Source organism: Electrophorus electricus, chromosome 9 (genome assembly GCF_013358815.1).
Source record: "Electrophorus electricus isolate fEleEle1 chromosome 9, fEleEle1.pri, whole genome shotgun sequence".
Classification (NCBI taxonomy): domain Eukaryota; kingdom Metazoa; phylum Chordata; class Actinopteri; order Gymnotiformes; family Gymnotidae; genus Electrophorus; species Electrophorus electricus.
Window position 1 is genome coordinate 15,678,801 of NC_049543.1, and position 27,500 is coordinate 15,706,300.

At 45.9% G+C, this 27,500-nt stretch overlaps 1 protein-coding gene across 2 annotated transcripts in view; it reads left to right on the plus strand.

Moving 5' to 3' along the window:
* The window catches only part of ndst3 (N-deacetylase/N-sulfotransferase (heparan glucosaminyl) 3), a 45,943-nt gene that overhangs the window by 9,018 nt on the left and 9,425 nt on the right, over positions 1-27,500 (plus strand). For both annotated transcript variants that reach the window (XM_027024617.2, XM_027024618.2), the window contains exons 3-8: positions 4,639-4,726; positions 5,105-5,259; positions 7,627-7,812; positions 14,067-14,195; positions 25,121-25,303; positions 26,140-26,236. In XM_027024617.2, coding sequence (XP_026880418.1) covers positions 4,639-4,726; positions 5,105-5,259; positions 7,627-7,812; positions 14,067-14,195; positions 25,121-25,303; positions 26,140-26,236 — 838 coding nt within the window. The remainder of the gene's footprint in view (positions 1-4,638; positions 4,727-5,104; positions 5,260-7,626; positions 7,813-14,066; positions 14,196-25,120; positions 25,304-26,139; positions 26,237-27,500) is intronic.

Below are 27,500 nucleotides of genomic sequence, written 5' to 3' on the forward strand. Positions count from 1 at the left end.
CGCGTGCGCGATGTGTGCGTGTGCATGCGTGTGCATATGTGTGTGTGTTTGCAGCATTCTGTGCTAAACCATAAATGACTGAAGAAACTGAGGTTGGCATTTTAATTGGCTGTTCATCCTTGCAGTGACATGTTCTGCACAAATCAGATCTCACTATCCATCACACACACACACACACACACACTCACACCCCTGCAGAATGCCATTTTGAAAGATGACATTGTTTGGAGTGCAGCTGTATTTTGTAGTAAATGAGGAAAAATGGCCTCTGTGTGCGTGCAAGGAAGCGTGCGCACGTGCGTGCACGCATGCGAGCATGTGTCCTCCTGTGCCAGTGTCAGCGTTCAGGAAAAATAACTTGTTATTTAATGAGACTACACAAGCTATATTCCCAGTGTCTCTCTCTGGGGACAGGTCTGTCCAGATGTCTTTAGCTATCTGTCAGCATTTTCAACAGGTCCCCCCGCCCCCAAACACCTCAGTTCTGTCTTTTGCCATCTTTCTCTCCATCTCTCCCTGGTGGGACATTGATCAGTACGCTGAGGTCATTAACATGTGTCTCTGCCACTATCAGCACAGCTCCCAGCCCTGAGAGGGGCGTGCGGGGTTGGGGGGTGGAGAGAGGAACAGAGGCAGAAGGAGACTGAAGCAGAACATGAAGGAGACAGAAACCATGCAAAGATAGAGGCCGGGGGAGAGAGGGAGAGACGGAAAGGGGGAGAGAGAGATAGGCAGAGAGAGAGAAAATAAAGCATGAGACGTAGCAAGAGGAAGAGGAGTGAGGGAAGTGAGAGGCAAGGAGCCACCCACATGAGAAAGGAAACGCGCGTGTGTGTCTGTGTGTGTGTGTGTGTGTGAGGGAGAGAGAGTGTTACCGTGCACGTGTGAGCGTGACTGTGCACATGCAGGAAATGAATAGACACACAGCTGCGTATGCCATACTGTAAAATGATTTGCGCCCTCTGCGGTCTAATAAAATGCAGCCGATCTGATTTAGGTTGTTGATGAACGCCCCAACGGCCAGGTGCTTGTCTGCTGCGCACACCCATGTATGAGGCACTGAGGCACTAAGACTCTGAGGCACTGAGGCCTCACACTTATAAAGATGGTAGTAGGGAAGCAGGTAGGGGGGAGGAGTGAATCAAATGCAAATGTATCCACCTCTGTTCAAAAGGCTCGATGTGTGTGTGTGTGTGTGTGTGTGTGTGTGTCTGTGTGCGTTCGTGCGTTCCTGAGTGCTGTGACAATTCAAATGAATTACTGCAAATTTTCGATGCAGGAGTCAAGTCATAAAGTCATGTCGACCTCCCATCATGCTGAGGGTTTGTGAGCTTCTAAAACAGAGAGAGCGAGGGAGAGAGACAGGAAAGAGAAGCACTGTAACTTCCTTTGCATGATATGACTGAAAATAGACAGATTTCAGCAGGTATTCATGTTCTTCTGGAGAGGGAGAGGGATGAGATGGTGGCGTTGATGAGAGACAGCACTCCTGTTCATGAAAAAGAGACACAACGTAACCCGATTCCAGGCCTCCACTCACCCATCCATCCACAGACACACACAGGTACATCCACAGACTCACCCACACCCAGACAAACACACACACACCCAGACATGCTCAGTCACACCCAAACACACCCAGGCACACCCAGACACGCTGGCACATGCAGACACACACAGGCACACACGTGCATGGAAATTAATGTACTTTTGTATTTCATTGTACACTGGTGTCCCAGATCACAGGCTTGAGAACTGATGCTTCACACACACACACACACACACACACACACACACATTTCAGAAAACACAGAAAACCCACAGATGATTCACAGAAAGTAAAGTTCACTCAAAGCTTCTATTTTGCTTGAGGTTAATATAGCCACTTTAATGTATCTATATTATTACTGCACCTTAACTAAAGCCTTTTTATTCTGTCTGCCCAGCTGACGATTGGCCTCGTGTCCTGTATCCTTTTTCTAAATCCATTAGAACGTCCTGCTTATAATACTTACGGGAAGATAACTGAACACCCCGTCATATCTGAGCTCGTAAGCGGATCCTGCTCTCACATTATCGCATTAATGTTTCAACGTCCTTGAAGTATCGGGCTCTCCGCATACTCCAAAAAAAATCGATACAGAATAGCAGCGGGCTAAAATAACAGCGGCGAACATTTTATGTTCTTGAACTCGGCGGGATTATCATACAGGAAGAGGCAGGCCTGTCATTCCGAAGAACCTGAAATAATGTCTGGAGAGCCTCCCACGATGCCCCCCTCCCCGAGCTGGAACTTTTCTGACGCGTCTGTGCGTTCCGCTGTTATTTTGGTTCCCTCGTTCGCGCCCCGCGTGTGTCGGCGCGCGCGCTCGCTCGCTCGCTCGCTCGCTGTGTGTGTGCGCGCGCGCGGAACTGGAGTGAGTGTTTGAGAGCGCGAATCTTTGTCAGGGGTTTTGAGAGAAGGGGAAATTTGATGTCAGGGAAACAAACAAATAAATAAATAAATCTCTGTGTAGCTCTCTACTCTGCTGTTCCACTTGTTTTCCTGTCATTCGCAGGTTCTCTCTCTCCCACGGTGCCTCTCCCTCTCTCCATCCCTCCCTCCCCCCATTCTGTCACTGCTCCTCTCCCTCATGTCCTTTTAGTTATTTTGCAGTGTCAGATTCTCCACCCGCTGCAGAATCAAATGCGCGCTCTCTCTCTCTCTCTCTCTCTCTCTCTCTCTCTCTCGCTCTCTCTCTCTCTCTCCGCTCCTGCTCCCACATGAGCCCTCCTCTGCCCTTGCACGTTCACTCACTCATTCCCGTCCTCATTCCTTCACGCGTCCCTTTCCTCTCTCCTCGCCTATGAAATCTCAGCTGGCGTCGCCGTCAACCGCGAACACCACAGACTCGCGACAAGCCCCAGCCGATCGCGCCGGTATCCCACATTGAGCCTCTCCGTCCTATTTCCGGTACATAAATCGTCCATCACCTCCCGTGAGACGCGCGCGGCCTCCATAAATATCATGCCCATAATCCAATCTAAACCCCGGCTTCTTCAAGAGTCGACATCGTGCTACGAACGTCGAATTAGCTGTCAGTCGCACGAGACAGATCATTCTGCATTAATGAGCTCTCGATCAGAAAGCGTCTTTATTGAGTTACAATGAAAAATGCGTGCGCTGACTCTGTCGCATGCGCGCGCTCCCCGTGTGGGTGATTAGATTAGCGCGTGAGTGTATCTCAATTCATCATTTAAATGTGATTTTAAGCGTCGTTTAGTTACACGTAAATGGAATTAAAACCAGGGATGTCTCGGGGAATAAGAGTCACATTCGTATCACAGGAGGGATCCTAGTTGAATAACCCAGAGTACTTTGCCTGTGTGTGTCAGCAGAACTCCCAGTCCTGTGTGTGTGCTTGTCCAGCTTGGCCAACACACCTGTTCCTGACTACTGCAGTACTTCTATACAGCCTAAAAATACTGATACCACACACACACACACAAAGCTGACAATCATGTGGAAGATATTGATTGCTTTTGTGTGGCGTCTAAGACAAGAAACATGGGCCTGTTTTTCTGTTGTTGTTTTTTTATGAGCTCTGTACTGCTGAGGCACCTGCCAACACTGAATACCATTAGTCAGTGTGGAGAAGATCGATCTCTCTCAAAGACACATACACACACACACACACACACACACACACACACACACACACCGAGGCACAATCCCACCACCTTCGCACCCACCAACCCACGCACTCCTGTCGATGTCTCTCACACACCCAGCATGCATCTTATATCGTACACGGTTCCAAGTTTGTAAACAGAGCACAGAATTATGGGAAATAGTTCCAAACAGGCCGGATCTCCAAGCTTCGCCTGTTGAGCTTTTTCCTCTGTCGGCGTTCATCTCTAGCCCTAATATAACCCCCCTAATCCTGCTGAATCTGGTCCACAGGAATTCCAGAATATTATGGCCCACAGTATGGCATTAGGAGGATTGGAGTTGGAATTGAACTCCACAGGAGACTGAAGCCCTAAGAACAGGGCCATCTGGACCTGATGCGCGACCTAGCCTTTCCGCAGAAATCCGAGCATTCCTGAAAAGGAGCCGGAGCTGTGGGTTTCGGAAGGGCTTCAATGCTGCCAGCATACGCTCAGGCAACTGCTAGGTCCACGTCGCTAAATTGTCCATGTTGCTAGGCTGTCCTTATGACTAGATTGTCCGTGTTCCTCATTTTTCTGCGTCACTAGGTTGTCCAAGCGTGCACGCTGAATCTCGACACATGCTGAGAAGTGGAACCACAAAACGTCTAATGGCTCCAGTGCACAAATAGAACAAAATGCAAGCAAACTCTTTACTCAAATGTGGAATCTACCTTTATGTGTACAAAGAGAGATTGACACTCACACAACAGAGTATTACCATACTTAATCTGATTATTCACGGGGTAATGTTTGTTAAGTGATGTATCATTTACCATCACAGTGGCTAATTACTTTACTTTCTATGGCAGGATAACAAATCAAAGTTCAGCATGATATGTGTAATCTCTGCTCTGATAATCTCCAATCTGTTACAGATTAGTCATTTGGATTATGTAATCTGCGAAAGTGTGTATTCGGAAGATAATAGTTCTCTTTTTTCCACAGGCTCTCCTAGAGACACAAAACATGCTGCGAACTCAAATCTCAAACTTTACATTCAATTTGGGCTTCTCTGGGAAGTTTTTTCACACAGGTAAGAGTGCATGCATGCATGCGTGCGCGCGCGCGCGTGTGTGTGTGTGTGTGGGTGTTTGGTCTATACAGGGCAACACTGATGTTTCTCTGCATTTCCATGGCGAAGCTTTACTATTTTTCATCTGCTTGAGTATTTTTAGGAAGTTAATTTTGAAAATGTGTTGTCTGTGTGTGGGTGAGGGTATACAAGACAAAACAGATCTCTTGCTAAAATGTGTTGATTAATGTTGGTGTGTGTGACTGTGTGTGGGTGTGTGTATATATGCGTGTATGTGCATATGTATGTGTGTGTCTGTGTATGTGTGTGTCTGTGTGTGTGTGTGTCTGTGTGTGTATGTGTGTCTGTGTGTGTGTGTGTGTGTGTTTGCGCGCGCAGGTACGCAGGAGGAAGACGCCGGCGATGACCTCTTGCTGAAATATGTTAACGAGTTCTGGTGGTTTCCACACATGTGGAGTCACATGCAGCCCCACCTCTTCCACAACCAATCGTCCCTGATGGAACAGATGATCCTCAACAAGGAATTTGCCCTGGTGAGAAAAACAACAGCTCCCAACCAATGACATCCTTCACGGTGACAAAAAATATATATAAACAATTTGAAAAATACAGACCTAATAGGATCACAACCTGCCATATGGGTTTATCTGCCCATTAATCTGTAATGTACAAACTGAACAGTTGTTCCTGAGATTTGCTTCTTTAAAGTGTGATGTGAGAAATGTTGCTCTTTAGTAGTTTTAGTAGTTTAGTAGTTTCCAGCACAGTTTTTCTCAATTACCAGTGTGTGGCTATGAATGTGTGTCACAGTCAGCAGTCAGTTTAATAGGTGAGATTAATTTAAGTAGATTACAAATACACACACACACACACACACACACACACACACACACACACAAACAAACAAACACAGAAAGGTTTTTTTAAGACTTGATGTTGTGTCCTTATAGCATCTTATACATTTAGTTTTGAGTGCCACAGATATTATTCTTATACATATGGAACCCCCCCTCCCCCCCCCCACACACACAAACAAAACCACAGTAATACATACATTCACAGACCAGGGTTAAAAGTTCAGTACTGTTCTGTTGCTTAATATCAAGCACAATGGCTCTGTCCACACACGTCAAGAGATTGCTAGCAAATAAGCATTATTTCAGATTTTACACAAATATCAATTTACACACACACATACATACTGACAAAAAGCATGGGTCAATCGTGGTTGATAAAATGTGATGTCTTATTCATGCTGCGATCGTGAACTACACACTGCTGAGAAAATGTATGCAACATAAGCGCCCAGACACACACACACACACAGAGTCACACAGATTGGTTAATGAAAAGTGGCTCTGGATCTTGGCTTTTAGGACAGGTTTCATTTCCTGTGTGATTAAACACTAACATGTCCACCGGGTTCAAACTTAATCACTACCACTCTGTGTGTGTGTGTGTGTGTTGGCTAGTCCAGTCACCCATATTAAACACCTGCTGTGGTTTCGCTCTGCCTCTCTTAATGCACTTTTCCCATTATGTCCATGAATGTGTGTGTGTGCGTGTACGTGCATGTGTGTTTCCCTGCATGTGTTTGTGTGTGTTTCTATGTGTGTATGTGTGTGAATGTGCCCATGGTCCGTGTACGTGTAACACTTCCGTTCCTATGCGATCCTTCCATTCTCAGTCTTTAGTATTAGCAGTTCTCTCTGCATCACCCCTTTCAACCCTGAATGAGACATTTTAAATCAAGCCAACTCATTTTCATGAGCCATTTATTTTCAATGTGAGGTGTGGGCTGAGTGTGTGTGTGTGTGTGTGTGTGTGTGTGTGTGTGTGTGTGTGTGTGTGTGTGTGTGTGTGTGTGTAAGGGGTTTATGGTCACTTAATGATTTATCAAGCTGGAAGCACAAAACTCTAACTAAATATTTAATGTGTCACGGTCGGCTACGTTTCCATAAAATCTGTTCATGTGACTGTGTGTATATGTGTCCGTGTGTGTGTGTCTGTATATCTGTGTGTCCATGTGTTTGTATAACTATGTGAGTATGTGTGTGTGTGTGTGTGTGTGTGTGTGTTTGTGTGTGCGTGTCAGTGTTTGTATAACTGTGTGTGTGTCTCTGTGTGCATGTGTCCATGTGTTCGTATATCTGTGTGTCCATGTACATGCTACCTGAGATTAAGGTAAAATATAAAAATAAACTATGCAAATAAGAAAGCAAAACCCATATCTTCCTCTTTTTCTGTCTCTCTCTCATGCGCGTTCTCTCTCTCTCTCTCTCTCTCTCTCTCTCTCTCTCTCTCTCTCGCTCTCTCTCGCTTTCTATTTTTATATAGCAGCAAAGTCAAGGTCTGCTTTATGAAGGCGTAATGGAAACCATCATACTTAGGCTATATATACCAGAGATGAACACATAAACATGACAGTCTAAACCATCAAACATCCTGTGATATCAAAACGAGGCCGAGTGAAAAAGAGATTCGACAACACAGAAAGATGAGCCATGGAAAATGTACTGGGTGCGGTCAGGGTTCAAGGGTCAGAGGTGGGTGGGGGTCAATATCATCAGTGTAAAGGATCAGATATATATGAATTTGAATAGCATTGGAATGTTTTAGAAACTGAGAAAGAGGAAAGGAGTGTGTGGGAGTGAGTTCCAATGTGTTAGAGCCCAATTGCTGCTGTGTGCGTGACCTTTGTATAGCATTCTAGAGGGTTTAGCCTACAAGGTACCTGTTAGAGTGCATTTGTGGGCATTGTCTCTAACCCCTAACCCAGTGCGTGTATGCATCTCTCTCTCTCTCTCTCTCTCTCTCTCTCTCTCTCTCTCTCTCTCTCTCTCTCTCTCTCTCTCTCTCTCTCTCTCTCTCTCTCTCTCTCTCTCTCTCTTTCTCTGCAGGAGCACGGTATCCCCGTGAATATGGGCTACGCTGTAGCACCTCACCACTCAGGAGTCTACCCAGTCCACATGCAGCTGTACGAGGCGTGGAAGAGTGCATGGGGCATCCGTGTGACCAGCACAGAGGAGTACCCGCACCTCAAACCCGCACGCCACCGCAAGGGCTTCATCCACAGTGGCATCCTGGTGAGAGGCAGAGCTCACGCACATACACAAACGCAGAAGTGCGCACACCTATACACACATGCACTCACGCATACACGTATGTACATGCACACACACATACACAAACTGCACGTGCACGCACATACACAGGCACTCTCATACGCTCATGCACACTCATACACAGACACACATTCCCACAATCACACTACAAATAAACCTGCTAATGATTTATGCTCTTCCTACCTCTTCTGGTCAGCTATGTGACTAACAAAACATCCATAAACAATAAAGCCCATTTTATTTTATTATTTTGTTGTTATCAGATTTTTACACTTCTATGGGAGTTTGCAGATTGCAGTTTTTTTGCAATTGCTACACACATACAGTCACTGTGTCAAAACTCCACACACAGTCCAAAGATAACGTTGCACTCAGGGATAAATATCTCACTTCTGTGTCAAAATGAAACTCTACCATGAAAACCAAACCGTCTTTTTCAAAAAGCCTTTATTTGCAACATAATTATACCCACACGCGCCATCTGAATTACAGTTTCAAAGCAGCAACAACACATTATACTAAACATTGCATGCTTCAGTGCTTTCCATATGTTTTTAAATATCTCACACAGACCTCTGTGAAAGATTGAAAGATTGTGAGTTCATCCACTCACATCTCCAAGAACACAAAAATAGATAGGCTTCAAAAAAATATTGCAGGACTTTACAATAAAAAAAAATAAAACCGCAATGAAAAGTAGACTTACAGTACAGTACATAATAAATACAATATGTTCCTAGATATTCATGGAAGCAAACATAATTACAGGAGAAATTATTGTGCAAAGATATAAACAGAAATAGCATTCTATGAGATTGTATGGGACTGGGGGGGGAGTTAAGGGCCCTGCCTTCTGTTAGGTTTGGGCAACATCGCCTAGGTAACAGAAAATATCACCTTGTGTGATGACCACACCTTAGTGTCTCTGGAGGCCTCTTCCATGTGGTTGGGCATGTGGTTGACAGTCCATCAAGGAAAAACAGGCTGACCTTACCTGTGGTCCGATTAAACTGCTAAGACAGACAGATGTTCACTTAGTGTACAGTGTGCTTTTTGTATAAAATTGATTTCCCAATGATTTGAAGAGCTTTCATTCTTGAAGAAAGTGCCTAATGTAAGGAACAGTATGTAGCGTTCTGGAGAATTCTGGAAGGTGGTGAATAGTGTGTAGTGTTCCGGAGAATTCTGGGGGGTTGCAATCAAAGTGCACAGGAGAAAATAAAGCATGGTTACAAAGGCTTGGGTTTGGATGCTTTTGGCTAACTTGTGTTTGAAACTTGTGTTTCTCCACACTGGGGCAGGTAGAAACGAACATGGGATTTAAGGGTTAATAACAGAGAGGCTTTTTAGGTAAAGGATGACTGAATATAAAGCACAAGTGGCAAAAAGAACAGAGTCGTGAGCAATGACAATGCACAATTAAGTTAATGAGCAGTGTCAGGTGGAAAACACTCTCACTGCACAGCCTTACACTGCACAAGCAGATCGAAATGTTCACAGTAACAACTGCCTGCTAATCATGTGTGTGTGTGTGTGTGTGTGTGTGTGTGTGTGTGTGTGTGTATATGCAAGCATTCTGAAAGGGGGTGTCTGTGGGTGTGTCGTGTGTGTGTGTGTGTGTGTGTGTGTGTGTGTGTGTATATGCAAGCATTCTGAAAGGGGGTGTCTGTGGGTGTGTCGTTTGTGTGTGTGTGCGTGTGTGTGTGTGTGTGTGTGTGCGTGTGTGTGTGTGGGTGGGTATGTGTGTGTGTGTGTGTGCATGTGTGTGCGTGTGTGTGCGTGTGCGTGCGTGTGCGTGTGTGTGTGCATGTGCGTGTGTGTGCGTGTGTGTGTGTGTGCGTGTGTGTGTGTGTGTGTGTGTGTGTGTGCGTGTGTGTGTGTGTGCGTGTGTGTGTGTGTGTGTGTGTGCGTGTGTGTGTGTGTGTGTGTGGGTGGGTATGTGTGTTCCTCTGGGCTGTAACATTGGTAGGCTCATGAAATATTCAGTGAGACTGGCTGTTGGAGATGGCTGTGCTCGGTCGAGCAGGAGCTGCAAATCAGAGTAGCTGAAACACACACACACACTCACGCACACACACGCACACAAGCACACTCATATGGAATTAACAATATTGTTCGGAAATAAAATATCCCAAGCAGCATCTCATCACAATAAAATCTGATGTTGGTACTCACAAACTCACACAAAACAGTCACACACCACATCAGCTCAGATTCGTTTCACCAGTGAACAGCAGCGTCCCGAACAACGTCCCGAGCTGCGGCCCACGTACAGAGTGTACTCCATTTTCACATTTTGCGCCAGCGCTGCACAGGGGGCAGGGTCCGACAGCACGCCACAAGCTGATTGGCTTTCTTAGCTCTACAAACCAACTTTGACAAATCAGAACAGGGGCGGGGGCAACAATCTCAAAAGCAAAGGGTGACTTTACACAATTCAGCGTTCAGACTGAGAGGGTGGGAAGGGTTCTGGAGGGAAAAAGGCAGACCTACTGAGGTAGCTGTGGAATGTGGTTTTAGAAAGAGTTTTTTAGAGCTTTCAGAATTTTTAGGGACTCTAGGTTTCAAGATCAGTTCAGCAATGAATGTGTGTGTGTGTGTAACCAGAACACTTCACAAAATATTTATTTGGGTACAAGGCCAACACTAGTGCTCCAGTTTGGAAATTTGTTGTTTCCGAAGCTGGAACCCAACTAAATTTCCTTCGATTTACATATATAGTGGGGTTTTTTTTGGATACCATGTACAGTGAGACTCTCAGCTTGCTCTGTAAATGTCTCCAGTCAGCTTTTCCTAGTGGAAATTGCCTGGAGAGAAAACATCCTGAGTGTTTTGTTAAGATCCGCACATTCAGTGTGGATTAGGCCTAATTATCGTATCAAGATAACATCGACCTCTCAGACCGCTGGCCCGTCAGTCGATTCTTTTGGGGGGAAGGTAATTCAGATCCTTCGGAGTGGGGGGGAGGAGGTCTCTCTTTGTGAACTGCTCCGTAGGAGATGAGTTTACACTCCTGCACCAGTATGAGAGCTTACCACTAAAATCCTTCACTAGATATCTTGTTTTCTAACACAATGCAGAGCTTCTGTCATCCCATGAAGACTGTGAATGGATCTGAATAAGCCGAGGGGATAAAATCAATAAGTCATCCTGTAGCATATCTATAAGAAAATAAAAGTACATTTTGTATTTTCTCCCCCTCTCTTCTCCTCCCACCTTTCTCTCCACTTGCACCTCCCTCTCCTGTTCCCCCCCTCTTCTCTCTTTTGTCTCTTTTCTCTTTCTCCTTCCTCCCCCTATTTCTTCTCTCTATTATTTAGCTCTAATACTGCCATTCCTGTCCACTTAGCATTCAGGAGATGTTTTCTCCGAACAAAAATGTCAAAAATGTCAGTGTTTTGTTTCTCAGTTTTCCAGACGCCGGTGATTCATCACATAAACGTCCTTTGTTGAGGCTTCGAGGGCTGAGTGAATCACCCCCCCCCCCCCCAATCACTCACACACACACACACACACACACACACACACACAACACCACCTCTCGAGAGGAGCCGCGTAGCGCCCGTCACATTCACAACTTCGAAGCGAGTCATATTTCTTTCATTTTCTGTAGAACACACCCCCACCCCCCGCCAAACATATCTCACTTGGACTCGGACGTGCAATTTGGCTGTCGCATGCCACACGCCAAAGACAGCCGCCCCTCCAGATGGTGGCCGAGCGACTCCGATGACATCTGTGGCTATGGTGACGGAGGCGCCTAAGTGGGTGCTGCGCTCCGCACAAAGACCCAAGCGGAACAGTGCAGCGCGACTTCTTCAGCTAAAGAGTGTCAGAAGAATGTATCAATTATAGGGGCTTGTGTTCAATCAAGTCAGTATTTTCAACGGCGGCTTTTATCTCGAGTTATAATTTGTGTCACACCGCAGATGGATGTGATTTGACATACATTGTAACCATAGCGATGCTATTTTTTGAGTGCCCCCCCCCCCCCACTGCCTTCTCCTCATGTGTTAAGGGTTGTATTAACTATTACAAAGATGATGCCCAACAGTCATGGAGCACAGAGCACTATAAAGATGATGTAGGCCAGAAGGACACAACAGCGTAATTCCCTACGCCCAGAATTCCGTGCGCAAAGAACAGCAACTCCTTGAGGAACTTTTTTGGTGGTTAGTTCTAACTCAGAGGTGAGGAGAAAACTAGCCCCAGCACCCCTCGACTCGTTAGGGCCGTTAAACCTGGAGCGCATGTGCCGGAATCCTGAGGCAGGTGGGGAAGTGACCGGAGCTCCAGGGAGGTGGGGAGGCGGATGGGTGCAGCGCAGCAGAAAAACTGGCTTGTAAATTTGCTGGCGTGACAGCGATGCTGGATTTAGTGCGCTTGCACTGGAATTGAATTTAGGATGGTGGCGCAAATTAAAATATTAAATCAAGGTCCGCCCGCCCAATCCAAGCCTCGTCTCTGTGACCGTTCATAATTCTGTCTGTTGGTGAGCGTGTGTGCGTTTAAAAGATTTCAGTATTGACAAGGGCAGTAGTGTTGTACAAATTAGAGAGAGAGCGAGTCCAGTGGACGTGGAATAGAGAGGCACGGAGCTTATGATCACAGACACAGGAATGCATGAACGAACATTAAGGTGAACCAGCCAATGATGAGCTTTTCTAAACCCCTCCTATCAGCACTTACCATGGGATTGCATGTGATTGAACCTCAGAGCTTATGGTCAGATCATTGCAGGTTTGTTCTGTGGGACTGATGTGTTGGGTTTAAAGCAGTTAGCCACACCCTCAGGTGGAGGAATAATGTTAGACAATTGCTGACAAAATTCCTTTTGCACAAAAAGTGTTCACTTAAATAGGGGTGTCTGTACAAGCAATAGATTGCTGCTTACGCGCTGTCCAGGGAGCTGACTGTTTATACATACATATACATATACATGCTGACAGTAACACGTATATACCATTAGAGTGGACCTAGAAATTCACTGTCAGACCTCAACACGTGGATCCCACACATGGATACACTCACAAAAAGAGAGTCTGTAGAGCTTCACTAATACACATTCACTCTCACACACACACACACACACACACACACACACACACACACACACACACACACACACACACACACACACTCTTGCATACATGGATACACCAACAGAAAGAGAGTCTGTAGAGCTTCACTAATACAAACTCACACACACACACATGGATACACTCAGAAACGGCCTGTAGATCCTAAGCAAAATGTTGTAGCAGAATTTTTTCTCAGCAGAAATTTTCACTTTGCCTGATTGAAGAAGAAGAATAGTCACTCACACACACACACACACACACACACACGCACACCGCTGTCTAGTTCGCTGTAATAAGGTGTAGACAAAATACCACAGTCAGTGTGTTATTTTTCCCACATCATTATTTTAAAGTGAGACGTGTGGGAGGGGTAGGGGAGAGGGGTAAGCCTCTACTGCTGGGGTGCAATTTTCCACTCTGTGCTCAAGATTCATTCAATCACCCCCCCCCCCCCTCTCTCTCGCTCTCTCTCTCTTTTCCCTTCTTCTTTCTTTAGTTTCCTTCTCTCCCCATCCTCATTTTCCCTGTCTCTGCATCGTTTCCCTTCATCTCTCTCCCCCTCTCATACCACCCCTTTCACACTCAAACGCTCACCCTACCCCCCACCCACAATGCCGCACCACATGTGACGAGCCCCTGCCAGCGTGTAGCCTTTCTCTCGTTCTTGGACGGCCCTCGGCACGGAGGCAGTCAGAGGCAGCGACAGGCAGCAAGAGGTACCCGGGGTAGCAGGGCAGCACCATCCAAAACCCACCGTGTAACACGGCGCTAAACGGGCCACGACCACGCTAACCGCAGCGCAGGCACAAAGCAACGCACGCCACAGGCTCATTAACAGAGTACAGTCCGAAGCAGGCGGACACTCAACACGTGCACAAGCCGACACAATACGCACGACAGCCTGGTCGGAAACAGGCGAACACTCGGCACAACGCAAGCATGTTGTACAGGCTCATTGGACAGCCAAAAAACGCTGGGATTTGATTATGTAAGGATGGGATAGCAGGACTTGCCGAGTCAGAAGACAAGCTAACGTACATGCCAGAAGAGAGATCACATACAAGAAATGTTCTAAAACGTGTTTCTCTCTCTTTCTGTGTGTGTGTATGCATGCGTGCGTGCGTGCGTGTGTAGGTACTTCCGCGCCAGACATGCGGCTTGTTCACACACACCATTTTCTATAAGGAATACCCAGGAGGGCCCAAGGAACTGGACAAGAGCATACGAGGAGGAGAGCTCTTCCTCACTGTCCTCCTGAACCCTGTAAGAGTATATACATATACACACACACACACACACACACACACACACCATAAAGTGGTGGTCTAGACTCCTTGCAACTTGGCTGGGTTCAAATCCCATCGGCACCGTGTGAAGCAGCCCACTCTCTGATTCCTGTACCATTTTGGCCATGCGCACACATCACCAGCCAGTAAAGTGAAGCAATTAACATCTGCCTTAGAAACTCCCAGCACTGAGCAGTGTCACAACCAGCTAATTCTGGCCGGTCACCTGAAAAGCGCACACTAGCTCTCCGAGACGAGCTCACCCCCAGATGCAGCCATTCCCTTTAGACAGGGGAGTAGTCTGGTAAAGTGGAGGTGGCCAAATCAGTGAAAAACGCAACGAAAGCGCACTGCACTCCGAGCACTGCTGAGCATCTGAGAGTTAGCAATGAAGTCATACGTAGCCTGCCAGTGAGGGGACCAGCTGTGTCTGTTATTAAATTACACAGCTACAAATATTAATAAACATCAACACAGTAGGAGCTCTCTCTCTCTCTCTCTTTCTCTCTCTTTTTGGATTTGTCTCTCTCCTGTCTTTTCTTTCTTTTTGTCTCCTCTCTCTCTCTCCTTCTCTCTCTCCCTTTCTCTCCCCCTCTCTGTGGGGGTGCATGTCAGTGTTTTTATAGATTAATTTTCCCAGCAGGCCTTTTCTCCCATTATGCATTCCCTGCTCCCCACTGTGACTGTGCCTTGTTCAAATCAGCTGCAGCATTAAAAACACAAGCCGGTGTGTGTGTGTCCCACTCACTCTCTCTCTTTGTTACGTAGTACAGAGATGTTTTATGTGAATTTGAAGCACAGCAGACATGCTCTGTTTTGTCCATTTTATTAGAGTTTGTGTGTGTGTGTGTGTGTGTGTGTGTATGTGTGTTTGTGTTGTGTGGGCTTGTGTGATGTGTAAAGATAATTACTTTCTGCCATTTTCTCTTCTGGCTCTGACTAATGCAAGAGGAACAGTCCAAAACACACACACACACACACACACACACACACACACACACACACGCACGCACACACACGCATGCACGCACACAGAGTTAATTTAGCCTCCTCAATCAGTGAACCAAGGCCCTGTCTCAGAGCTGCATGCTTGACTTCACAGAAACTTGCACACACCCTCCCCCTCACATAGAAATGCCCTTGCCTATTTTATACAGAAGGCTTCATATGTCACACATCCAAACATTCCTCCTTCACCTTTTGTAGGTTTATTATTATTATTATTATTATGCGTCACAACAATTGAATGTTATAATCGCTGTTCCACATTGCATATTATGATCAGCTCCCCTGGGACATGCACTGCTGTTGTCTTATTGTTTTGTATCTGAATTTTTATTATTGTCTTTCATTAACTTAACATGTGTCTATGTGTGTGTGTCCTCATTAGTGAATATTATTGCCTTGTTGTTGTTCATATATTCTCGCTGAGCTCCAGCAGAGTGCTATGCATTAATATAGACAGTAGTGTCTTATTTTCAATAACGAGGCCCGCTGTCAGATGTCACGGGGCATCTTGTTCCTGTTCAAGCTGGCACAAGCTTTTCCATCCCGAATATGGGCTAACGTCTTGTAATTTGGGGCGGGAACTCTTAGGATTGGATTACCCTTGTTGCAGTTCCAATTGTTGATAACATTTAAACTTCTTATGCATAGAAAGTTTTTTTTACATACTAATTTTCAGGATTTATTCTTATGAACTTACATATGTAATTGGCTGGAATGCTCTAGAATAATGAAAATAAATGTTACAACACTGCATTACGTTCTCTCATTGAGAGAACTTTTTGACTTTGTCATGGAAGAGTTTATCTTTAAGGCTAGTTAACCTTTTGTTTGAGTTCTGGCACTTGGCAGTACTGTGGGTGGAGCTTTACAGGTTGGGCTCCACCCACTGTAGCACTGACATTTGCATATGCAGAGCGATTTAAAAAAGTGCTTTGTCATCTACTCATAGAATGTATCCAAGCCAGTACGGAAGGTTAGAGTTCAAGATACCATTGAACTAGAATATTGTTGAAATACAGAGATCAATGCTGATGCCTATAAGTGCAGAATACATAAGCTCTATCTTAGACAATGATAAGTACAATAAACAATACTCTACAATAAGTACTAGACTTTCAGTTTCTCAACATAAGTGCAGGATTAGTGGACATTTAACTATTCCACAAATAGACAGATATGCAGTCTGCGTTTGAAGACTGCAAGCGACTCTGCTGTCCGGACAGCCAGCGGACGTGAGCCAGGACAGGACAGAGAATAGTCTCAAGGCTTGTCTTCCAGCTGAAGCGTGGTGTTTTAAGCTGAGCGATACTTGAGGTTCAAAGTACTCGAGGCACGGCTCGGGCTTTGACCGCTGACATCGTGTATGGAAGGGCTGGTCCATTTCTGGCTTTGTGGGAGAGCGTTAAGGTTTTACTCATTTACTCAACGACTGGCTGTCACATTAGGCACTCAGCCAATCAATACTGCCGTCCTTCCCCGGATAGGAAGCCATCAGAGTTTGCACCATTAGTCAAGCACTATGAAGTCCAGAGAGCGCAAGAGACTGAGGAAAAAAGAGAGAAAGAGGCTTTAGGTAATGAGGCTTTACGTATGATCTGATCATGCACATGTTAAAACTGACTGAGCGGAAGTGTACAAGCTGTTACGACATTGTATTACCTGCATCAGAGCCATTAGCTATTAGCCATTAGCTAACACTTGTCTAACCCTTAGGCCTGCTGTTTTAGTAATGGTAACCTACCTCACTTCTTGTTTTTCATTAATTAGTGCTGAGAGATTCTGCTTTGATGAGTTATTGGGTTTTCCACCCCCCCCCCCCCCTTCCTCTCCTCGCTCTTCTCTACTCCTTTCCACCCCTCTCCTCCGCCTTGGTCTGTTGTGGATGGAAACACTGGGTAAAGGCTCAGGGAAACAGAGGGAAAATGTTGTCAAAGCGTTAATCCTTAGGAAAGCGTTGTGAAAATGTTGGGGAAACACTGTTAACCTAAAGCCTTGGGAAAATGTTATTAAAGCCTTATGAAAACGTTAGGAACGCCTTAAGAAAACACTGTTAAAGCCTTAGGAAAACATGGGGAAAATGTCGGGAAAGTCTTAAGAAAAAATGGGAATACATTGTTAGCGCTTTAGGGAAATGTTTCAAAGACATAGGAAAACACAGTGAAAGCAATTAGGAAATAAATGTGAAAACAATTGGGAATACATTGAAAAATATTTGAAAAACAATTAGGAAAACAAACTTGGGAAAACATTTGGGAAACATTTCTAAGGAATTTTGGGAAAATGTTGAGAAAATGTTAAAGCCTTAGGAAAATGTTTTATAGCCTTAGGAAGATGAAGGGAAAACACTGTTAAAGCCTTAGGAAAACATTGGGAAAGCTTTAAGAAAACATTAAAGCTTTAGAAAAATTTTGGGAAAAACATTGACAAAAGGTCAGTGGAGCATAGCGTTCTACCTTCTGGGCTGGAAGGAAAACTTAATTTATTGCTAATTCATAATTGTGATCTACCAAGCGCAGTGAGAAAAGAAGTCTCTCTGTCTTTTGTGTGTGTGTGTGTGTGTGTGTGTGTGTGTGTGTGTGTGTGTGTGAAAGAGAGAGAGAGAGGGGGAGAGAGAACTATATTTTTTACTCTTGCTCTATCCACTGTGCCTTAATCAAGAAAAGACAGACAGATCAAACAGAACACATAGTTAAGTGAAGAGATCATAACCAAACAACCGACACATCTTTCTGTTTATGAACAGGAATGAACAAACGAATGCAGAGAAGGAGACACAGGCAGGGAGAGAGAAAAGGGCTGAGAAGGCAAGCTACACTAAGTGGCAACGCAAATTTCAGACAAGATGAAATATATGTAGAACAAGGGGCTTTGTAACAGGGACTGGGCAGTGTGACTTGCTCATGTGCACAGTCAGGGGGAGAGATATACAAGCACTAACCTGGAACGGGTCTGCAGAGAAAGAAAAATGTGCTGCTTAGGGACAAAAACTTCCAGCTGGTTTAGAGTGTGTGTGTGAGAGAGAGAGAGAGAGAGAGAGAGAGAGAGAGAGAGAGAGAGAGAGAGAGAGAGAGAGAGAGAGAGAGAGAGAGAGAGAGAGAGAGAGAGAGAGAGAGAGAGAGAGAGAGAGAGAGAGAGAGAGAGAGAGAGAGAGAGAGAGAGAGAGAGAGAGAGAGAGATTTTTGCTCTTATTAAATCTTCTTAGCCAAAGGGGTGTAGCGGTTTAACACCAGAGGGGTGGAGCCCAAGGAGCACTGAAAGAGAACACGGCTGCAGATACGGCTCCGTGTCCATGAAGCATTCTTGTTAGGAGCCAGATACCCTGAGAACTGAGGAGTCAAACTGACTAAGAAATGAGGAGCCAGATTCACTGAGAAACAAGGAGCCAGATTCACTGAGAAATGAGTTAAACTAACTGAGTAATGAGGAGCCAGATTCAGAGAGGAATAAAGTGCCAGATTCACTGAGAAATTAGTTAAACTAACTGAGTAATGAGGAGCCAGATTCAGAGAGGAATAAAGTGCCAGATTCACTGAGAAACGAGGAGCCAGATTCATTGAGAAATGAGAAGCCAAACTGACTGAGAAAGGAGGAGCTAGATTCACACATTCACATAGATCCAAGGAGTCAGGTTTACTGAGGGCCGAGGAGCCACATTTACACTTTGTCGCAGTTCACTAGCTTCAATTTTGCAGATTTTGCTGCCGAGCAAAATCTAATTCAAGCCTTTATTGTGGTGCTTTCATTTCTGGCGACACTGTGTGCACGCAGGCCCACTTAAGAGCTGTAGGAGGTGAATGCTTGGTGCACCACACTCATTGTATCAGAGTGTGTGGCTCCAAAGCCTCCACTGCTGAATCAACTACTGAATCTCAGTAGGAATTAATTGAACAGTAATGTTTTTGTGTGTGCTGTTTTATTGTACATGTTGAGATTTGTTTCAGAACTTTGTTTCAGGCGAGATTACACAATTCCCCACTGACATCCCACCAGTACCCCAAAGCTAAGGAAACAAATGTAGGATGTGTGTGTGTGTGTGTGTGTGTGTGTGTGTGTGTGTGTGTGTGTGTGTGTGTGTGTGTGTGTGTGTGTGTGTGTGTGTGTATGTGTGAGAGAGAGAAAGAATGAAATAATGAAATGGATGGATTTATTCTGTAGCTGTAAGTGCTTTGGGTGCAAGGCCAGGCCATGTCATTACGTGTGTGTGTGCGCGTGTGTGTGTGTGTGTGTGAATCGGCTGAACAAGGACCATGAAATAACAAATGGGTCAAGATTAAACTGAACACCATGAGACAAGCAAGAGTCAGAGGGAGAGGAAGAGTAGGGACGGGGGAGGCAGATGAAGAGACAGACGGAGAGAGAGGGAGACAGACGGAGAGAGAGGGAGACAGACGGATGGAGAGGGAGACAGAGAAAGAGGGAGAGGGAGACAGACGGAGGGAGAGGGAGACAGACGGAGGGAGAGGGAGACAGATGGAGAGAGAGAGACAGACAGAGGGAGACGGAGGGAGAGGGAGAGGGAGACAGACGGAGGGAGAGGGAGACGGAGGGAGAGGGAGAGGGAGACAGACGGAGGGAGAGGGAGACAGATGGAGGGTGAGGGAGACAGACGGAGGGAGAAGGAGACAGATGGAGGGAGAGGGAGACAGACAGAGGGAGACGGAGGGAGAGGGAGACAGACAGAGAGAGAGGGAGACAGACGGAGGGAGAGGGAGACAGAGAAGGAGGGAGAGAGAGAGAGAGAGAGAGAGAGAGAGAGAGAGAGAGAGAGAGAGAGATTTTTGCTCTTATTAAATCTTCTTAGCCAAAGGGGTGTAGCGGTTTAACACCAGAGGGGTGGAGCCCAAGGAGCACTGAAAGAGAACACGGCTGCAGATACGGCTCCGTGTCCATGAAGCATTCTTGTTAGGAGCCAGATACCCTGAGAACTGAGGAGTCAAACTGACTAAGAAATGAGGAGCCAGATTCACTGAGAAACAAGGAGCCAGATTCACTGAGAAATGAGTTAAACTAACTGAGTAATGAGGAGCCAGATTCAGAGAGGAATAAAGTGCCAGATTCACTGAGAAATTAGTTAAACTAACTGAGTAATGAGGAGCCAGATTCAGAGAGGAATAAAGTGCCAGATTCACTGAGAAACGAGGAGCCAGATTCATTGAGAAATGAGAAGCCAAACTGACTGAGAAAGGAGGAGCTAGATTCACACATTCACATAGATCCAAGGAGTCAGGTTTACTGAGGGCCGAGGAGCCACATTTACACTTTGTCGCAGTTCACTAGCTTCAATTTTGCAGATTTTGCTGCCGAGCAAAATCTAATTCAAGCCTTTATTGTGGTGCTTTCATTTCTGGCGACACTGTGTGCACGCAGGCCCACTTAAGAGCTGTAGGAGGTGAATGCTTGGTGCACCACACTCATTGTATCAGAGTGTGTGGCTCCAAAGCCTCCACTGCTGAATCAACTACTGAATCTCAGTAGGAATTAATTGAACAGTAATGTTTTTGTGTGTGCTGTTTTATTGTACATGTTGAGATTTGTTTCAGAACTTTGTTTCAGGCGAGATTACACAATTCCCCACTGACATCCCACCAGTACCCCAAAGCTAAGGAAACAAATGTAGGATGTGTGTGTGTGTGTGTGTGTGTGTGTGTGTGTGTGTGTGTGTGTGTGTGCGTGTGTGTGTGTGTGTGTGTATGTGTGAGAGAGAGAAAGAATGAAATAATGAAATGGATGGATTTATTCTGTAGCTGTAAGTGCTTTGGGTGCAAGGCCAGGCCATGTCATTACGTGTGTGTGTGCGCGTGTGTGTGTGTGTGTGTGAATCGGCTGAACAAGGACCATGAAATAACAAATGGGTCAAGATTAAACTGAACACCATGAGACAAGCAAGAGTCAGAGGGAGAGGAAGAGTAGGGACGGGGGAGGCAGACGAAGAGACAGACGGAGAGAGAGGGAGACAGACGGAGAGAGAGGGAGACAGACGGATGGAGAGGGAGACAGAGAAAGAGGGAGAGGGAGACAGACGGAGGGAGAGGGAGACAGACGGAGGGAGAGGGAGACAGATGGAGAGAGAGAGACAGACAGAGGGAGACGGAGGGAGAGGGAGAGGGAGACAGACGGAGGGAGAGGGAGACAGAGGGAGAGGGAGACAGACGGAGGGAGAGGGAGACAGATGGAGGGTGAGGGAGACAGATGGAGAGAGAGAGAGACAGACGGAGGGAGAAGGAGACAGATGGAGGGAGAGGGAGACAGATGGAGAGAGAGGGAGACAGACAGAGGGAGACGGAGGGAGAGGGAGACAGACAGAGAGAGAGGGAGACAGACGGAGGGAGAGGGAGACAGAGAAGGAGGGAGAGGGAGACAGACGGAGGGAGAGGGAGACAGATGGAGAGAGAGAGAGACAGACAGAGGGAGACGGAGGGAGAGGGAGAGGGAGACAGACGGAGGGAGAGGGAGACAGATGGAGAGAGAGGGAGACAGACAGAGGGAGACGGAGGGAGTGGGAGAGGGAGACAGAGAAAGAGAGAGAGAGGATAACATATAGAGACATGTAGCAATATCATTCCCAGACTCTTCCCTGGGAGATAGATTGAAATATCTCTTGGACATTACCCACTGACCACAGTGCTGTCTGAAATATATCTCACCACTTAGTTACGTTTCCTCCTCTGTGGACATAGTGCCCTATCGGCCTCCTCTATATTTTGCAGCATAGCTATCGAAACTATAGTGTCTGATGAATAGAATAGAATAGAACAGAATTATATACCCCATTAAGGTCTTGCTTAATATTCCATATTTTTTATTTTTCTTTCATCAGTATCATACTCTTCTGTTTCTATAAGTACATGTTGCAAAAATACATCCCAGGTATGTGTATATCCCAGGAATGGTATGTCAGAATGACAGAAACATGTATTATGGTAGGGAATAATCTAGCCGTTTCAGGTTAGAGTGTGTGTGCTGTCAGGTGCGTGTGTGTGTCTGTTTCTGAGTGTGATTGTGTGTGTGTGTGTGTGTGTGTGTGTGTGTGTGTGTGTGTGTGTGTGTGTGTGTGTGTTTATGTGCTGGTTAAAATGTCGTGCTTTGGCCGGACGAGTGGTTTATCATTCTCCCAGGCACTGAACTTCTTCCAGGAGGAACATCTGTTTGAAACCCTTTAAACTCATCTCTGTGTGTGTGTGTGTGTGTGTGTGTGTAATAGGTCATCCAAATTTAGTTGTTAAAACAGGGGGTTGTGCTGGCATTCTCCAGTGTGCTTGAGACAGACAGAATGAATGCATCTGGACCTAAGATTGTCTCTCTCTCTCTCTCTCCCACTGGAGAGCACTGCCAGGTAAAATGAATTGTGTGTGTGTATGTGTGTGAGCACGCAGGCACAAACTCATTTGTTACTAGTCTCTATAATTAAACTACTCCAATGTGTGCACGAGTGTGTGTGTGTGTGTGTGCGCACGTTTCTGTGTGTCTGTGTGTGTGTATGTGTGTGTGTGTGCGCGCATGTGCATATTTGTGTGTTGAGAAGAAATGCACTGCCTATTGATTGCTGGAAGCGCAGTATAAATCATATCTTAAACAACCTCTTTATGAGGTTAGAAAAAAACACTGGTCAGGAAACCGCTGGTTCCCCTTAGAGGTTTTTCCCACTGTAGCTTACAGCAGGTACTCTTTTGTGCTTGAAATCTATTTAACTCCAACATTGTTTTCACGTGTAGGCACGATACCCTGCACTGGTGCGCATGCGTGAGGGTGGGTGAGGACATATCCCCCTTGCCTGTAGCAGCGTGTCGCTGCTCCCCACTGTGGCCCGTCCTCAGGGATGCTTAGAGACCCGTAACTCGATTCCCTGCCCTAGCGCCGTTACCGTGCCAACCTGGCTCCATGGCGACCCTGCTAAAAGCGAGCGGCTAGCTGCTGTGCACCCAGCCGCCAGCCAGGGCCGCCGGTGCACAAACAGCCGCTCTCAGCCTGTAACACCCGCGGTGTGTAAAGTCATCGTTTGTAATACCCATAACGAAGGGTTCATTTACATGTGTGTGTGCATGTGTGCATAAGTGTGTGTGCAGTATTTGTCTGTGTGTTGCTGCACAGGGAAAATGGCTCCCTGCTCTGCATCGTGGATCTCAATCTAGGCCACTTATTCCCATTCCACCTTGACACATTCACAGCCTACTAAACCATTCAAGCATGGAGACCCAGTAAAACTTATTCTCTTCTCTTCTCTTCTCTTCTCTTCTCTTCTCTTCTCTTCTCTTCTCTTCTCTTCTCTTCTCTTCTCTTCTCTTCTCTTCTCTTCTCTTCGCCTCTCTTCTCCTCTCTTCTCTTCTCTTCTCTTCTCTTGTCTTCGCCTCTCTTCTCTTCTCTTCTCTTCTCTTCTCTTCGCTTCTCTTCTCTTCTCTTCTCTTCTCTTCTCCTCTCTTCTCGTCTCTTCTCGTCTCTTCTCGTCTCTTCTCATTTAATCTCTTTCCATAGAGATCCAGTCAAACTTCTTTCACATTGACATGTCATTCTGTAATATTACTGAATAGACTCTTAACATCAGAGCAGTTGCTACGGTAATGGCCTCTTGCATTGACCGTGATCGTAAGAGCCTTCTGAAGAAGTGAGCATCCCCTGTAGGGTCACATGGACTTTAAAATGCAGTCAAAGTGTAACAAGGGTCAAGTGGAAGTTGCACTGTTGTCGAATGTTGTTATAGTGTAGTCGAAGTGTATCAAAAGCCACGTGGAAGTTATAGTGTAGTTGAATGTAACAAGGATCACATGGACGTTGTAGTGTAGTTGAAGTGTAACAAGGATCACATGGACGTTATAGTGTAGTTGAATGTAACGAGGGTCACATGGACGTTGTAGTGTAGTTGAAGTGTAACGAGGGTCACATGGACGTTGTAGTGTAGTTGAAGTGTAACGAGGGTCACATGGACGTTGTAGTGTAGTTGAAGTGTAACGAGGATCACATGGACGTTGTAGTGTAGTTGAATTGTAACAAGGATCACATGGACGTTGTAGTGTAGTTGAAGTGTAACGAGGGTCACATGGACGTTGTAGTGTAGCTGAAGTGTAACGAGGGTCACATGGATGTTGTAGTGTAGTTGAAGTGTAACGAGGGTCACATGGACGTTGTAGTGTAGTTGAAGTGTAACGAGGATCACATGGACGTTGTAGTGTAGTTGAATGTAACAAGGATCACATGGACGTTGTAGTGTAGTTGAAGTGTAACAAGGATCACATGGACGTTGTAGTGTAGTTGAATGTAACAAGGATCACATGGACGTTGTAGTGTAGTTGAATGTAACAAGGATCACATGGACGTTGTAGTGTAGTTGAATGTAACAAGGATCACATGGATGTTGTAGTGTAGTTGAAGTGTAACGAGGATCACATGGACGTTGTAGTGTAGTTGAAGTGTAACAAGGGTCACATGGAAGTGTACGAGGGGGTCTGGAGGGTGGATCTAAAGTTGATCACTCAGTGGTTATCATACTCTTGGCCCAAGACCAGATTTCTGTTCCACTGGTTACTCTCCACAACACAACAACCAATATTCCGACTTCCCCACTTAGTACTGCCATCTACAGGAAATATGCTGACATTGTAACTGAGATGTTTGGTTTGGCTGTTCTCTCTCTCTCTCTCTCTCACTCTCACTCTTATTTTCTCTCATGAAAACACATAAATGCACATCTGTGAAGATGCATGCAGACACAAACACCCCCCCACACACACACAGATTGTAAATGTGGTAATTCTGCCTTTGTCTGATTATATCACAGTGTGAACTAAATATCTTTTTTCTCTCTCTCTCTCTATCTGTCTCTCCGTCTGTCTCTGTCTGTCTATCCCCCCCTCTCTCTCTCTCTTCGTTTGTCTCTCTCTATGTCTGTGTCCTGTGGTGTAGATTAGCATCTTCATGACTCATTTGTCTAACTATGGGAATGATCGCTTGGGTCTGTACACGTTCGTGAACCTGGCCAACTTCCTGAAGTGCTGGACCAATCTGAGACTCCACACGCTCCCCCCGATCGAGCTCGCGCACCACTACTTCTCCCTGTTCCCTGAGCAGAGAAACCCACTCTGGCAGGTCAGTGTGTGTGTGTGTGTGTGCGCGCGCGTGCAGGTGTGTGAGCGACTGAGCCGTGTGAGTGCCTTAGAAAGTGAGAGTGAGAAAGAGAGGCAGGATCTGTGGGCGTAAGAGAGGTGTATGTGTGGTGAGAAGGTGAGAGAGGAAGAGGAACCTGAGAGAGGTGTATGTGTGGTGAGAAGGTGAGAGAGGAAGAGGAACCTGAGAGAGGTGTATGTATGGTGAGAAAGTGAAAAGGGGGTGGAGCCTGCATAGTGCGAAAGAGGAAAAGGGGGTGGAGCCTGCATAGTGCGAAAGAGGAAAGGGGGTGGGGCCTTCATGGTGAGAAAGAGAAAAGGGGGTGGGGCCTTCATGGTGAGAAAGAGAAAAGGGGGTGGGTGTATATGTGTTCGTGCTTGTATTGCCATATCTATGAGCACCAAAGGACCGTTCATGCAAAAAGAGGCTGTAAAAGTAAGTGCTAAGTATGGAAACAAGAATGTTAAGGTCCATTCTGCTGGTCGCCTATGCATTTATTTAATATTAATATCATAATAATAATATCATTTGTTCAGAAAATAACATGACGTGTGGGCACAGGGGGAGAGGAGGTATTTTCTGGTAAGCCCTTGTTTTTGGTGGGTGTGTTGGATGGCTATTTTTTGTTAATGCATCTTGGGTTGATATGATTAGTGAATAGCCCAGTTCCATTGTCTGAGTGCATTTTCAGTGCCTGTTGACTGACAGGATTCCTTGGCTATAGAACACACTATAGAACACACATTCTATAGAACACACATGCTGAGTACTGTATGTATTGATTGATTGCGATTTATGATTGGTGTGTATTTGTGCAGAACCCGTGTGATGATAAGAGGCACAAGGACATTTGGTCTAAAGAGAAGACCTGTGACAGGCTACCAAAGTTTATGGTGGTTGGACCTCAGAAAACTGGTAATGACATTTTTCTTAATGTAATTCAAATCAAAGTGTGTGTGTGTGTGTGTGTGTGTGTGTGTGTGTGTGTGTGTGTGTGTGTGTGTGTGTGTGTGTGTGTGTGCATGCACATGCATTCTCGGCTTTGTTTTAGATTGTAAGAGCCTTCTGAGAAAGTGAGCATCCCCTGTAGGGTCACATGGACTTTAAAATGCAGTCAAAGTGTAACGAGGGTCAGATGGTTTAGCTGGTTTATAATGGTTTAGATGGTTTATAATCATAGTTAAGTTTTTTTCATGTAAGATTTTAAGGTCATGTGTGAGTGTTTGTGAGCATGTTATGAGAAAGTTTACGTGTGTCTGTAGGTTTGTGGGGTTTTGAGTATGCAGAAACTTTGAGAGACAGAGATTGCAAGTGTGTGAGAAAATGAGTGTGTGTGATGTATGCATGCATATCTCTGTGTGTGTGTGTGTGTGTGTGTGTGTGTGTGTGTGTACACTATAGTTTTCCTTGATCCCACATCATATCTTACCTTGTATGGCTGACACTGATGAAAGTGCATCTAGAGGCGTCTCACACACTAAAGGAGAACAATAACCTAGGGGGAGAGAGAGAGAGAGAGACAGAGCAAGATGGAGGGAAAGAGAGCGAGAGGAAGGAGCGAGGGAGAGAGAGCGAGAGAGACAGAGCAAGATGGAGGGAAAGAGAGCGAGAGGAAGGAGCGAGGGAGAGAGAGAGAGAGAGACAGAGCAAGAGGGAGGGAAAGAGAGCGAGAGGAAGGAGCGAGAGAGAGGGAGGGAGAGAGACAGAGCAAGAGGGAGGGAAAGAGAGCGAGAGGAAGGAGCGAGAGAGAGGGAGGGAGAGAGACAGAGCAAGACGGAGGGAAAGAGAGCGAGAGGAAGGAGCGAGAGAGGGAGGGAGAGAGACAGAGCAAGACGGAGGGAAAGAGAGCGAGAGGAAGGAGCGAGAGAGAGGGAGGGAGAGAGACAGAGCAAGACGGAGGGAAAGAGAGCGAGAGGAAGGAGCGAGGGAGAGGGAGGGAGGGGGGGAAATAGGGAGAAAGAATGAAAGTGAAAAAGAAAGAGAGAAAAGGAGACAGAAAGAGAGTGAGTGATGACTCTCTGTGTTGTCTAGCTACAATAGTTTGATTGGTGTCAGGACTCTCTGCTTGTTAGACAGTGTCTCCTCTACACTCTCAACTCTTCACCACCCCAAACTTACAAAACATTCACTCGCCCACTCTCCCTGACACGTACCACGCGTGCCCGCGCACGCACACACA